The sequence below is a fragment of the Coturnix japonica genome, chromosome 1 (genome assembly GCF_054131305.1).
Source record: "Coturnix japonica strain WE chromosome 1, WE-NBRP24, whole genome shotgun sequence".
Lineage (NCBI taxonomy): Eukaryota > Metazoa > Chordata > Aves > Galliformes > Phasianidae > Coturnix > Coturnix japonica.
In genome coordinates, this window is record NC_140663.1 from 124,440,597 (window position 1) to 124,456,240 (window position 15,644).

Consider the following 15,644-nt stretch of genomic DNA (forward strand, 5'->3'; position numbering starts at 1 on the left):
GCGAGTGTGTGTGTGGGAAAGAGGGCTGTGGGGCTAGTTTGGTACCAAACTCCTCGCTTCGAAGGTGGAGGGCTGCCTCGTCCCTTCTGGGCTGGAGGCAGCTAAAGAGGGAGAAAAAGAGCAGCAAAAACTAGTGGAATTTTCAAAGCGCTGAAAATTCCGCTGAGGGATTGCTACTAGCCCTTGTCCCTTAGACACACGATGGGGGGGAGGGTCAGCGGGGGATCCTTTCGTTGTGGTTCCCGCACCTGCAGCCTCGGGACTAGGGGCCCCGTCCCATTGCGGGCTGTGCCGGCAGTTATCTACCCGGCAGGAGCTCGGGGCGAGGCTGCCTCCTGCCTCCTGCCTCCTGCCCCCGCCTTCGGGCCGTGCCCCGCTGGGGCGGCCCCGCGGCCCTTTATGCGCGGCGGTCAGCAGCCGGGCTGCGGGCTCGCAGCTGCATGCAAATAGATCCCGGCGATCAGCTCATGTGTGAGCTCTGCTTCGACGACAACGTGCCTCTACGAACGCAAGGACGTTTATTTTATTTTATATTATTTAATTTTATTTTATTTTCCCGGCTGCAACCGAAGAAATAAACACAGGGAGAAAGTTGGTTAGGATGAGGGCTGCGCCAAAAGCAATTCGCTTTGGTGGGAAACCAAAGGTGGGAATCCGTTTCCTGCTCCTCTGCGAGGACAGCAATGCCGTAGCCAGAGGGAACGACCCCACGCGGTATGAACAGCCGAGAGGAGTGGGACATCTCCTCTATCATCTGCTGCCACGTGGAAAACGCCTCTCCCCACAATTTGCATTGAGTTATGGCTGTGTTCGATACGGGGTGGGAGTGGGGGGCTGTACACTTTGCTCCCTTGCAGGTAGAAAGTGCGTGGTTGGATCCTGCCGCTGCTCTCCACCACGGTCTGTCCGCAGGCACAGGGTGAGGGCGATTCGGTGTCTTCAGCAGAGGCTGAGTAAAGTGAATGAGATTAAAAAAAAACAAAACAACAACAGCAAAACACGGAGGAGGAGGGCGAATCATTAAGGATTGGAGTGGGAGAAGAAAAAAGTAAAACTGAAAACAAAATAATCACCAAGAACCCAATTCCAGAGAGGATGGGACAGGCTACAGTTCCTCAATTGCCATTTGGCAGACTCACATGAGAGAAAAGAAAGGAAAAAATAAGAATCATACTGAATAGTGGGGTAGTGGTGGGGAGTAGCGCTGTGCTTGAGGCAGCTCAGCCTTTGGGGACCCCTCGTGTGGCCGTGGTCGAGGGGGTGGCGGGGAGCGGTCCCTCCCCTCGTCCCTCACTTTAGGGGCAGTCACTCCTAAGAAAAAGGCCGAAGAGTGGCAACCCGACTGCAGGCTCTCCCCTGGGGTTCGGGTAAGCGGTGCTCGACCCCCCTTCTGGGATCTTCCAAGATTTCACCCCACTCTCAGAGCCAACTTCTGCTGCTCCCTATGGGGCTTTTTTTCTCTCTCTCCCCCCCTCCAGCCGCCCCGGGTAGGGGGGCAGCCCCTCCGCGGGGCAAGCATCAGCCTCGCTGCCTCCCGATGCTCCCTTGTCGCTCCGCACAACGTAAACTCCGGAGGAAAATCTCCTCCGGGATCCCGCATCCCCTGCTCCGGGCGGCGGTTTAGCACCGAAGTTCCCCTTTCGCACCTCTGCGCACCTCGACGTGGGCACCGGGACAGGGCTGTGCCGCTCTCCGGAGCCTCATGAAGCCGCGGGGGGGGGTGAAGGGGGGGACACCCGAGCGTCCCCCTCCCCACCCGCAGCCTCCTCTCTCCCCTTTCTTGGAAAGTGTGTTTAAAGCGGCAGCTGAAACACAATTAATTGTAACTGATTAACATGGATTAGTTTGGCCTCCGAAGCACTTTAAGTCAATTCAGCAGCCATAATAATAATTAATTCATTAATAAGGACTATTGGTGCCGCCGCACCAAGCGCCGGGAAAAGTTTCGCAGCGAAGCAGAAGTACAGGTGGCGGCGAGAGCTCAAACGAAAACATTTGCATGCAACTTTTTAACCAGAAGGGAAAGCACTTTGGTTCTATGCGGAGACATGTGTCTCACACATTTCCAACCCTCCCCCCCCCTTCTCTTCCCCTCCCCTCCCCCTTTTTCTTTTTCTTTTTTGTAAACTATGTAAGAATAAACATTACAGCTCCGGGCTTTTAATTTCTCCAGATGGAATCATAAAGTACCTAGTCGGGTTTTTCATACCACACAATTGAGGACACATGTCTGCTTTTCCCAGTGCGGACCGAGAAGCGACTCAATTTGAAGGCACGCCGCCACCGCACCGCACTTCGGATGGCGAACTGCAACGAGTTCGTCCTCTTAACAGCCGGGGAACCGCTGGGAGCCCCGCTTCGTGCTCCCTCCCTCCGCCCGAGCGCAGCCCCAGGCTGACCCCACAGGCGGAGGGGAGACCCGACGGGACGGGCGAGCCCTGCGCTGCTCGGAGGTTGACAATTCCTCCTTCCCCCCTCCCCCGGAGCTCTGCTGCCTACATGTACATAGGCGGGGGGTGCAGGGAGGAGCCCCCAGACCCTCCTCCTGTCCGCCACGCGTAGCCGGGCTGAGAGGCACCGGAGTGCGGAAAACGGAGAGACGAGGAAATTAATTGACGAGATGTCCGGCCCTGAAGCGCGTTATCACTGCTGCGATAGGAAGGGGCTGCTCACAGCCCCGCCTGGCACCAGCATCCCCCCCCCTCCCAGCCCCCGGTGCTGACTTACATGGGGCGATGGCACGGGGTTCCCCGCTGGGCCCATTGCGGAGCGCGTTGATTTACGCCCCAGCCGTCCCGCTCCGGCCCCGCGTCATCTGCGCGCTGCAGACAAACAGCGTTCAGTATGCAGAAGGAGCCGTGCCTTTTCTTAAAGGAGAACTCACCCCGGCGGAAAGTTCGCAGCCGAACGGAGGGCACGGGGGAGGGCGGGGGGCTGTGGGTTCGGGCACTGCCCTGAGACACGGAGTTGGGTGGCGGGGCGTGGAGAGGGGCGGCCGGGGGACACCGCCGGGACGGTTTGGACTGTGGCACCGCCGAGTCCCCAGACGCGGGGCTCGTAAAACCCCCACCCCAAACAAACAAGCGAACACCGAGGGTACACGCGGAACCGATGAAAATGACACCCGACAAAGCCCCGACGCGCTCCGCAGATGGCCCACGCAGCTTTGGGATAGAAAAAGTGAGGAAGAAGCCGTCCCACCGTCCCCATCTCAGCTCCGTGGCTCTGCTCGCCCCGTCCCCGCACTGCCCCGGGTCCCCGGGACCGAGGCCCCACTGTGCGGTGCGGGCGGCCCCGGGCGAGCCCCGTGGGGAAGAGGCATCGCGCTGCCTGACGCGGCCGGTCCCCCGTTTCGGGCAATTATACTGCATATTTTGTTGTTCTCTCTCTCTATATATATTTTTAACACGTGGTTGGAAAGTCTGTAGCGCCATCTAACGGGAGGCGGAGGCTGTTCTGCGCCGTGCTGCTCCGCCGAGGGTAAGGCGCAGTGGGGATGTCCGGCTCGGCTCGGCTGGTTCGGCATGGAACAGTATGGCACGGCACGGCTCGGCCCACATAAGGCTTCCACACGTGCTCACCTCTCTGCATCTCTTGCCGCCTCCGAGCATCTTAAGTGAGACCCTGGGAATACAGTCCTTTCTGCCAAACCAGGGTAGGGTTTTTTTGTTACGTTTGAAGTTTGCTTTCACTCTGCTTCTGTATTTCTCTTACGAATGCAGAATCTTCTATGTATGGCACACAACAGTTTTGCAGTAGTTGCGTATCTCTTCAGGCCCAAGGCAGCCCAGAGCACTTTCTGTCCGTGTCTGGTTGTAAAATGTCAGTGCAGCCTCTATTTGCATCACCCCCCTCTAAAACTGTACTGGTGTTTCAGCCCAAGTTGCTCAGTGCCCTTGGGTATCACTTACTGCATGCGGCACTCCCGTGTGACTCAGGTGGCCGGGTTACGTTGGCCCATGTGATGATGGCACCTGTGTGCCACTGACACCCGATGACTCCTAAGTGTGACACTGCTGAGACACATCAGGGCCCCCTGAGTGTTCAGGCTGCAAACAGCTGTGTGAGGCCCTGGCTTCCTCCAGGCACCAGTATGGACTTTTACAAAAGCCCAAAGAAGCCTAAATCCTCTGTTATATGTGGAGCTCAGCCCATACTATAATACTGAGTATCTATATCCCTACTTATTTTGATGTAATATCTGAAACATCTGTGATGGCACCCACGCCGTTTGGAAATGGGATTTACCCACCTTGTCTGTCTACACCCTCTGAAGAGAAGAGCAACATCTCCAGTTCTGAAGCCTCCCAGCAGCCAGAAGCAGATGTAGGTGATCTCTCCTCCTTTGCCATGTACAGCAAACACTTCCCACACACCACAAGGAACACAAGGTGTCCAGGATGCCTCCCTTCAGAGGCTGCCATGCCACAGGCTACTGTATAAACCAGACAATTAAGAGTTGCTGACAACTGCCTCATCATTTCTTACCTGTGTGGTCCGATTGCACCAGATAGTGCATTTTTGAAGGTGAAATTGTGATTTTATAATTCCCATCCCTTGTAAACTTCTGGCACCTTATGAGAGCTAATAGTTAAAAAAAATAACATCCTCACACTTATTCCACGTTGTAAAAACAAACTTAAATTTCACATGGCTAAAATGAAGCAAAGCACTGCCACCGGATTGCTTTCATAGGTAAGAAAGTGGAAACTCTTAATGTGTGCATCCTCAGATGGGAATAGATGTTCATTCTTGTGCCTGGGAATTCTTGTCATGTTCTGTAATTGGGAGGAAGAGAGATTTCTGTCTGCACGAGAAACAAGAAGGTAATTTCAGAGGTACGGACAACAAAACAACCTCCTATAGGGAGGGTAGGGTGTCTCGGAGTAAGCACAAAACATCAACCACACTCTAGTTCATTAACCACCTAAGAAGAGAGCTTTATGACTACATCCAGCAAAGGATTTGCATGTCTAAAAAGTTAGTTGTTTCAGTACTTAACTTTCAAGTGCCTTGCCCGGGGCTGGCATCCCCAATGTTGTGTTTGGCACCGGCACTCGCTATACTGTGAGCCGAGAAGGTGTGCACAGACAAATCTTTTGTGCCTTGTCCAAAGCCACGCTGCTTGGCGAAGGATGGCAGCAGCAGAGGAGCCCGGGTTTGTGGTTATGTTGGCAAAGGTGAAGTATTGGTTTCAGCTGTGGGGATCTTCTAAACTGAGGAAGGAAAAGGTTCTCCTCCACTCTTAGTTGAAGAGTGGTGGGAGGACGGCAGTCCCGATGGCTTTCAAATAGAGGAGTCCCAGGTGCTCCTCCAGGTGCCCCATACCTCCATGCCATGAGGAGTGAGTACTGAAGGATGGCAGGTGCCAACTCTCATTGTCACAGCTTGCAGATGAGGAAGAGTCCCCTGGGAGAACTACCTCCAGCCCTCCAGTAGCCAAAATTCAGGTGGGACATAAAGATTGTGTTTTGATCTAAAATACGACACCTATTTTCTTTTCCTTTATAATCCAGAGCAACTCAGGGTTTTGTCATTCAAAGGAGTTAAGCTTTGGCTTTGAAATCCTTTCAGGGCTGTGAGTTTTCTCACACTTGAAAGAGGAGTTCAGCTCCTTGAGGTAACTCAAGGCAATGTGTTTCTCACAGCAGTCCCAGGAGGACTATGGTCAGGAGCAGCTGTGCAGCTCATACGGGTCAGCCCTTCCTAAGCTTCTGATCCCCGTCCTGCTGAGGTTGTGGTGGTTTTGGTGCTGAGCCGTTGGTGAATTATGTGATGCCTTCCCCTCTTTCTTTCCCCCCTTGAGGGTGAGTTCTGATTCAACAGAAGATAATTCTGTCAGCCTCAAAGCCGGCTTTCATCGTTCCTCCCGTTCTGGTGGAAAAAGACAAGGGACCCAGCCCTTTTGGGGTCCCACTAATAAGGCAAAGAGAATATGAATTCCTTTGTACAAAAATGAAGCGGCTCCATCTACATGACGGTATTTACTTAAAATTGGGGTAGTTTTCTGAAGTGCTGGGGAATAAATAGGCTCAGTGGGTGCTCGGTCCCTCTGTAATTCACGACCCCTTCATGTAGATGCCAATGTTTTGACTTGGCTGGCTATCTTTAATATTTGGATTTGAAACTTTTGGCCTTGTGTGTTCTGTTTCCTCAGGGCCCTCTAATCTTAAACTTTTACCATAGAAAAATCTTAATGATTTCAAGGTTCCACCTTGCTAGCAATATGGTTTGAATCAGATACACTGCACAGAGACTATTTTGATTTTAAGAAAGAACAACCTTCTGGTTTTATGTCTGCAGGTATGAATAAAAATCTGAAAGATCCTGTGTTTAGGGCTTGCCTACTCTTGATAGCAGACAGCAAGAGCTCTGTGATATGGATCAGCGATACTACATGTTTTCCTTCATTAGAAACACAACCTAGACATTAAAAACAGCCTGTTGGAGAATCATATTCATTCAGTAATCATGTAATTTCACAATCAAGGGGTTACTATCCCTCCTCCCCCCTCCCCCCATTTAGGACTGCCCATCCATTATGGAGAACATCTGATTCCAATAAGTTTCTGATACCTTTTTCTAAAAGCAATGCCTGCATTTCAAATGTGGCTTTAGCAGTTATCAGATCCAGCACTGACTGCAGATGGGATTTATCTTCATGAGCTTCAGCCATATACTGCTAATGTGTTGGCCAAGTCCGGGATCCCTTGGTATCCATCAGTGGGGTGAGACAGAGGGTCTCATGACAGCTAACCTAAGCACCTATCAAGGAGGTGGGGGGGGGGGGGATGAACCACCTTTTGAAGATGTCTGTGCTGCTCTGTTGATTGCATCAGGAGCCCCAGCACCCAGCTTACTTACAGAGACCTGACGAGATGGCTGAAGTCAGGGAGATGGATTTCCTCCTACCTCTCTATGGCCAGCACAGGCAGAGACTGTTCAGGGACTCAGGACTAGTCAATTTGAGCTATTGCTACTGTCTGTAGCTGTGTTTTGACCATATAAAATTGAATTTCATGTATGAGCTCTCTTTTAAAAATGGGGCCATGCTTACACTGTGGCTGGTGGCAAAACGGTCAGGAAACAGTACCCCAGCCCTCAGCTCATTTGACCAATTTACAGTCTTGATGACTGAAATGCATCTTTAGTTCAGCACTGTTCTACTTGCCATTTGTGGTGCTTCTCCAAGGCATGAGGTCTTCTAGTTTTTCAAGACGGATTGAGCTGGGCTCTCCCTTTCGTTCAGACATTTTCTCTTTAATCATATGAGTCTAGGAGTCAGGCACTAAAGGAAATGCCAAGCAGCATGAGACTGGTCATAAAAAACAAAACAAAACAAAGATCTCCAAAACCCAAAATGGAACCTGGCAGAACATATAGAATACCTTCTTATGTGGTTACACTGGGGTGCTGGCACACACAGCTTGTACAGAGCTAAATTTACACTATAATGAACTCTCAGATTTTCTCTCCTAGTTAGCGAGACTCCATTAACTGGGAAGCAATGAAGGCAAGGGAGCCAGTGATCTGGGCTGTGGTGAAAGAGACGCATACATTCCAAAGACTTTTTTGAGTATTTTACTCCAAGGGTACATACAGGTGGGATGTGAAACAGTCAGTCACACCTGGCCAGGTAAGTTCAGCATCCAGAGCAGTTTGCACTTGGCTGAAAATGAGCCAATTCCCTTCCCTTCCCTTCCCTTCCCTTCCCTTCCCTTCCCTTCCCTTCCCTTCCCTTCCCTTCCCTTCCCTTCCCTTCCCTTCCCTTCCCTTCCCTTCCCTTCCCTTCCCTTCCCTTCCCTTCCCTTCCCTTCCCTTCCCTTCCCTTCCCTTCCCTTCCCTTCCCTTCCCTTCCCTTCCCTTCCCTTCCCTTCCCTTCCCTTCCCCTTTGGCATGATCTTTCCTATTGCATTTTGTTCCACTTCCTGCTTATCACCTGGCCTTTCTTTTAAAAGACATGAACTAATACACTGTACCTTTCTTGAAGTAGTTATATAACTAGGCTTTCTCTTCTGCTTCTTCAGATTCCCATAAGTTTTAGTCTCGCAGATCAGTGCTCCAGGCCTCTCCCACAATTAAATACCTGGACTCCACAATCCATCTGACTTTACTAATCAATTCACTGAATTTACCAAAATTTGCCCTTTTGAAATGTAAAACCTTATTAATATGCTCATTTATTTATTCCGTTTTATTAGAAAGTGACAGTCCCTGACTGCTTGAGTCAAGGCTTTTTTTTTTTTTTTTTTTTTTTTTTTTGCTACAATCATCAGTTACCAAATGCAAGTCTGAAAGAGCATCGCTCCTTACTGATGATTCTATTAAGAAATTTGCTGACTACTACATCCACGCATTCTATCATTATTAGTGGCATTTATTTTTCAATCTGGATTTGGGAAGGTAAGAATTTCTCTGTGTGATACCAACCTGAAAGGACTTAGTTCCCTAATGCTTCCTTTACCCACAATCAGAATCAAATCAGGGGAGATGTACATTCCAAGTACTCTCTTTGGCCATCTTTTCCTGAAATTATTAATTCTTCATAGGTTTTCATATTATTAATACTTGGTTCTCTGCCACAGACTTCACCTTTGTCTCTGCCTTTCTGGGTAATGCATGCACTTTGAGACCAGTGTTCCAGCTATGGTTGCTGTTCTGCTGTGCTACCAGCATACATGCCTTCCCCACTTAGTGACCCATCAGCTTATTTCATAGTTTTCTATTTTTTTGGGGGTACATATTACGTTGTTAAATATTCCTGTGCCCCATACCACAGCTTTGTTAGGACCTTCTCCTGATGCTGTACTGCCAACATGGAAGAGCTCTCATCACACTTTACACTTCCTTTCTTCTTATTCTTCACCATTCCGATTACTGAAATGTCTTTATCCTTTGACACATCCTCACATACCTAGGCTTTCTCCTCTGGTGTTTGCTGGGTACGTGGAGATTATTCAAGTCTTTGACTCTGTAGACTTCATTTCTCTGTTCAAAGCTCTGCTTATCAGTTCTGCCAGACTTGCTTTCAGAAGGCTATTTCCACAGTCTCTCCAATGGAGTCTGTCCTTCAGAAAGGTCTTCTTTAGTGAAAATGTCCCAGTGGTCAAACCCTGACAGTCCTTTGGCTAACTGTTCATCTTTCTCACAGCGCTTTTTTTGGCTTACTCTTTATTTCCTATAGCATCAGGAAGTTCTAGACCCTAGTGCTATTTTGAAATAAGCAATATTTGAAAATAATTTTAAAATGATAATGACATCTGCACCACATCTCCAGTAATACAATTCTAAAAGCAAACTCCCTCGTGCAAGCAGACAACCCAGAGAGACAACACAAATGCAACTAGAGCCAGCAGAGAATATTCTGTTCCCCTCTCAGGACTTCTTGTCTATGCAAAGAGTTTTGCCATCTTTGCTATGTCAGTCAGAAGCATAAAAACAATTGCCTGAGGTAGACAGATCCATATCAGGGGGAGAAAGTAAGTCTTTTTGCTGATATATTATTTTGCTCATCAAAATGCTTTCACTGGAGTGGTTCTGTTGGTATTATATTAGTGTAGCTTTGCTGGCAAGTGGTTTCACATGCAGTGAACAAAGTCTAATGGAATAGCAGACAGCAAGGACTACACCATGTTCATTCTGCTTTGGAGGGGGCTCAGTAGGGGTAGCTTTAGTAACACACCAGTTTGGCTAAAAATAAATGCAATGTGAGAAAGGGCAGTAACAGACTGTGTTAAAATATAAAGGCTACAGTGGATGCATTATTGGATGTCTTCTGCTCATAGAATTCCTTGGGAGTCAGTACTTCTGAGACGAGGGCTCAACAACTGTTCAGCAGACATTGCTGAAAAGTTAATATTTTGGATACTTCAAGTTATATAAACCCACCTAGAATGTACCTGAGTCTGGAAGACTGGAAAATATGGAAAGAAATGTAAGTAAAAATTCATCCAGTGTGCATCCTTTCCTCCCTTCCTCCTCTTCCCTCCCTCCATGGAGACACGTGAACACTTACCTGTCCTTCTGAGTCCATGGAGGATTCCTTTGCAAATATGCAGTGTTCTCCTCTCCTCCTGTCCATCCAAAAGGAGACTCTGGGCTGATGTGCTCAGCTCCCACTCAATTTATTCCCATCTTCTGATGCCAAATCACTGTCTGATTAGCTGAAGAGTGAATAGTGAAAGCTCAAATTGGAAGCATATTCTCTAATTGTGTAAGTTAGGATCAGACATCTTTCTTCAGCTTGGTGGAACCCATTTCCCAGGGATGACCTTTAACATTTCCAGTTGTAGTACTTCCTTATGTGTTTTTATGTTCTGAAGTGAAACACAAGCTCTTCACTGCTACCTTTAAACACTGATGGGGAGAATTCCAGAAGAATGAAATCCACCCGGTCATAGTAAACACAAAGGCACCATCTCTGCCTCAGCCTCTTCTTGAGCTGCATTGGGGAACAACGGCTGAGCTTTTTGGCTTAGTATTTTTCCCTAAGCATCTGCTGTTAGTCACTATCAGTGGCAAGGGTCTAGAGGGACACTGACATGGTCCAGTATGATCATTCTTAAATTTTGATATTATGCTTTGACAGCTTGGCCTTATGCAGCTTCAGGAAGCCAAGGCATGGTAATGCCTGGGCAAAAGGGCATGGATCAAACATTGCCATCAAAGCCTGTTCATTAATATTTTTGAATAAGCACATAATAAAAATGATGAAGAATCCACCCTTCAGCTTGGCTGTTTGCAGCAAATATTATAAGGGTATTAAACTAAACAATGGCTTGTACTCATCTGGCTCTCCAGATGTTTTCTATGACTCTTATTTTCTATCAATCAGTTAACCACGGTTTTTGCTTTCCTTAGCAACGTATTTCCAAATCACAATCAAAGAAACTAACGGCAAATAATGAGGGCTAGATTGTATTTGATTGCTGCTAGTTTGCTCATGGGAAAGGAAACTGCAAGAAGCTCTGCCAACCCTTCACACTGGCAGAGCAGCCAGGAACGCTTCCAGCTCCCCTGACTGCCCCCAGATGCGCTCCTCGCCAAAGGGGCTCTGCAGCGGTCGCCTCTGAAGGGGGGACCCTACAACTAGAAAGGGAGGAAACATGCGACCGATGGCTATGCTCCTGCATAGGAGATGCAGAATAATTTATTTCTCTTTCCATCAAGTTCTTTATTACAGCCTTCCCAACACACTCATAGACACAGCAGGCTGCAGTCATTCAGAGTTTAGCAGTGAGTGTTTTAGACTCGCTCTGTAAGGAAGCACAGCTCATATAATTGCACGATGCATACAGGCTTGAGTGCATGTTTGTCTGTTAACTGTTGAACCCATTGGGCAGTTGTACCTAAACCTGGCAGAAAGTTAGAGGTTTCAGAGATAAGTTCGTACACTTGTGAAAATAGAAAGCTGAACAATTTTCCCACTGGCAGAAAGGCTGCAGCCCACGCTCAGCTCTCGTTCAACACAAAGACAGTCCACTTGGGAGAGAGACTGGATGCTTCAGCCAGATTTTATACCTTGTTAGGTATCAGGGAATCCACCTAAGAGCCAAGACTGCTCTCCCTCATGGGTTCTCCAGTGTCTGATAAGGGTGGAATTCACACCGCAGCAACAGTATAATTCACTTAAAATGTCAGCCGGCCATGAATAACTGACTCCATTGGAAACTAGGCTTCCGGAATCATTCTGGTGTTCATGGAAATCTTGGTCCTCACTCATACACTGCACAGCTCCAGGAGGTGTAATGGGTATTTCTCCATTCTTTCCAGTCTCCTGATGAACTCTGTCAGGGCTACCTCTGCCCTGTGCTATGCGGGGTCTGCCTGCTGCATTTAGAGGTTCAGAGAGGAAACTTCTTCCCTTAGAGATGGACTCATCAGGTAGAACTTGTCTAAAAAACAGATTCACAGAAGTGCTCCCCATTGCCTTCTAGTTTCTAGGAGAGAAAAAAAAAGGAAAAAAAAAATAGAAAAAAAAGACAAAAAATGACCAGATTTCTCAATGGCTTCCTGGCCAGAAAGAATTGCTGGCTGCTGAGCACTTATGGAAAAATGCTCTATTGAGAAGTGTAAATGAGAACGCAATCTTTCTGAAAAACTGGATCCAACTGGGGACTATCAACACTTGAAATTTTGGCCAACATTGCTTTTGAAACACTCAGGCTTTAAATGAGCAAAATCAGAAGTGACTTTTCGAAAGCCTCCTGCCTTCATCCTCCCCTTATTCCCAGGTAGCACTGAAAATACTTGAGGTATTGATGTCAAGTATTGTACTCAAACCAGGAAAAAAAAAAAAAAGGACACATTTCAGTTAACTGAATGCTCAGGTTTCCTCTAGATACTGTTTTAATAACAGACTCATTAGGAAATTCCCCTCTTATTTGTATTGTCTTCCCATGTTAAAAGACGGAATGTTATTTCTTAATTTCAATATTATTATTGAATAAGGGTAGCTATTCCCTGCAGAATGAACAGATTATTCTGGTCCACTCAGGGATCAGCATTATTTCTGGCTTCTACATTTCCCTGGGAATGAATGCTAATATCGCAGCAGGTATTTGACTGGGGTATTTAAAAAGAGAGAGGGATGTATAGACATTCGATGAGTGATAAAGAGGGAGAGGGAAGTCAGCACCTGAAGACAGGCACAAGTCCTCTCATCAAAGAGAATTCCATGTAAAGTGGAATGATGCTGGTGGAATTTAAGCTATTGCCATATTTGCTGCAGATTTAAATGGGATCGAGGTCCTGGTGCAAAGAAAGAAGAATTTATTTCCCATGCAGATATATGGTGTTGTTTGACTTCAATAGGTGTTGCAAATGTATCCTGGGAGTCAGACTCTGCCTCTGTTAAAAGTCAGGGTTGCAAGAGATTGCACTGAGATTGTAGGCGGGACAGATCAGATATTATATGGGCAAGAAGGAAATACAAACCTCATAGAATTAACATATATTGTCACATTCTATTAAGGTTTTCTGTAGGGCTAGATCAGATTAAATACATTGAATCCCCCTCATCTTACAGCATATGAAAATATTGTCATGGATAGAATTTTTCATTAGTGGATAAAATGCAGAATAATGAACAGTAGACAAAAAAGAGAGAAGATGTAAAGCCAATCAAAGGGAGGGCAGATGTTTAAAAAGTCTTTTGCTATTCAGGATTGTGATCCAACAAAAGCAATTATGTTTCTGCTTTCTCAATTTCAAAACAGCAGCAAAGAGCTTTGAGGTTTTTCCAGTGCTTATGGCCTATCTCCACACCGTTAACTGAACAGAAGGTAACATAATACCAAACATAGCCAAAGGCAACTGATTCCATGTAAAGCTTATAATTTGGGACATCCAGTGAGTTAAAGGGGATCGTAATCAAGAAGGAGAAATATATATATATATATTCTAAAATTGCCCAAGAAATCTATAAGAAGCCTAATTAAATTCTGTTGTAAATCTGGAAGAGGAATCATAAAATCAAAACTAAAACAGTGCCTACAGGTGGAAATTACACTTGGTACCCTTTGAACTCGTGAAAAAGACGACGTGTGGAATTTTATCAAGGAATAGTTGGCATGTGAATGCAGGAAAACAATGCTTGGTCTTGGCAAACTGCTGCCTATTATTTTAGCTCAAAAACGTTTGTGCTATTTTTGAACTGATAAGTATCAAAGATTTCACCATAAACGCAGTCTGCCACATTCCTCCCCCAGTATCTCTAGCCACGCACCTAAACAACTGTGAGGCTAAAAAAGGGAATAGTTAGTGAATGCAGCATACGTAAAGCCCAAAATGCAATAGAATAAATAGGGAAAAGAATAAATGCCAGTCACGCAAACTTGTGAGAGAACCACATTCTTAACAGCATAATACTCTTCCTATATTTCTTGATGCACAAGGGCTAATGTAAAGAGAAGCTGCTTTCTACTCAGAATGCATGTACTATGTCATAATAAAAAGGAGAAAGGCCGTATCCTGCCCACTGTAGTGGTCATACAATGTATTAATACTGTACAAGTGAAAGGGCTGCATGGTTGGCCAGCCACAGAATAGAAAGCTACTGAAGTCAGTGAGACTGGGCCAGGGTATTTATTCAGTGGGGCTGAGGTTTTGCCCATGGTGCTTGCCTTCTTCTGCTCTGATTTTTTATTCTGCAGTTCTATTCAGATAACTCAGGACACTTTCTGCTTCCTCACCTTTTCTACTTAAAGAGCAGGAATTAATAAGACTTATTTTGCAGGTAAGCAGACAGAACTTTGTGACATCAGATGATGAAGATGGGCCTGATCCCATATTGTCTTCTGTGTACCTAAACTGCAACTTGGGCAATATGAATGTGCCTACAGAGGATCATACAGAAAATCCCACCCATCTTCATTAGGCATCTCCCAGGCACGTACACTGCTAGATTAGACTTCCTTAGGTACCCAATACTGTCCTACTGTGCGAATACAGCAAGCCCTATCCAAAGTCTGACTGAGTGAACAGGAACACAGCCTTCCTGTGAAGGGCATGGTTTGCCCTGCTACAGAAAGCACTAGGGTGCAGGGCAGGCATTGACAGAATGTGGAGCAGGACAGGAGGGGCCAGGGGAACAAGGCTCTTGGTCCTGCTGGAGAAATAAAGAAATGTAGGCACCAGTAAAGAAGTTCTCCACCTGGCTTGAAAAAGGATTAAATAGACTCACCTCCATTTGCAAAATACCATGTTAGCACAGTCTCATACACTCTGGGCTTCAGTATTTGCAGCCACTTCCTTTCAAAAGTGCTAACTTCTGTCTGCCTTTTGTGCAATTGCCTGGCAGCTGGAACTCTCTGGGAAATAAAAGTTTTCTGTTCTTTTTAGCCTAGAGTTTAAAAGTCTGTTACGGGGACTCTCATTGAGAGATAAGAGGTAGCAGAGGAGACGACCACATCGTACTTCACAGTGAAGTTAGCCATGGTGCACATGAAAAGTCAGGAGTCATGGAACTAAACAGAGCAAAGGCAAACTACTGCTTTTGCATTGCATGTAGACAGGCAGAGAGTGAAAACCAGGGTTCAGAGCTTCCTGTTCTCAGTGGGAATACTCATTACCTGTGCCACTCGAAACAGACCTTTCTACTTCCTCTGACTACATGAGCTATGATTTCTGGGCTGCATAGTGACCCAGCTGATATTGAGAAAACAAAGGCATTCACATTCTCACTCTCACCTAATCCTTCTGACAAGAACGCCTTCTCTGCGTTGGTGTAGAGTCTGCTGAGACAGGTTGGAAGTCCCACTTCTGGGACACAAAGTGAAGAGACTCTTGTCTCAAAATGTGTGTCCTTAGGTAGCTAAGGCCAGGAGAAGGAGCTCAGTTCATAAGCTGATGTTCCAGACATACTTGACTGCAGCTCAGATGAGGATGAAAACTCCCTGGTTGGAACTTCCTATTATCTCCAAAGGCAGGTTGCTTGGTTTGCTGTGAGCATTCTGAGTGCATTTACATTCATGAGTATAGATGGACAGGTCTGTTCTGTCCACAGTCCAGGTCACATGGATATATGGTATTCTGGTCCAGGAGATAAGGCTTGTTAGCTCAGGTTCAGTGCTGAAGTTGTACAGTCACATAGCTGTGGGATTGCAGCTGGGTCACCAGATGTGGCAAGAACTGGCATGTCTCAA

General features: G+C 46.8%; 1 protein-coding gene across 5 annotated transcripts; it reads right to left on the reverse strand.

Moving 5' to 3' along the window:
- Nucleotides 1-517: 517 nt before the first annotated feature.
- On the reverse strand, nucleotides 518-3,356 carry LOC107306637 (uncharacterized). Of its 5 annotated transcripts, none has more exons than XR_014947785.1 (5): nucleotides 3,202-3,342; nucleotides 2,728-2,822; nucleotides 2,210-2,307; nucleotides 1,647-1,805; nucleotides 518-949 (listed from the first exon to the last, which is right to left on the reverse strand). XR_014947785.1 is itself a non-coding variant. In XM_015849948.3 (4 exons), exons 1-4 carry the CDS (start codon nucleotides 3,208-3,210, stop codon nucleotides 597-599), a joined length of 606 nt encoding a protein of 201 aa, XP_015705434.2. In that variant the 5' UTR covers nucleotides 3,211-3,356; the 3' UTR covers nucleotides 518-596. The 5 variants fall into 5 exon arrangements, 2 of the variants coding, with proteins under 2 accessions (XP_015705434.2, XP_032297831.2); XR_004305865.2 differs by having other exon boundaries at nucleotides 2,191-2,307; XR_014947783.1 differs by lacking the exon at nucleotides 2,210-2,307 and having other exon boundaries at nucleotides 3,202-3,348.
- Nucleotides 3,357-15,644: the final 12,288 nt, after the last annotated feature.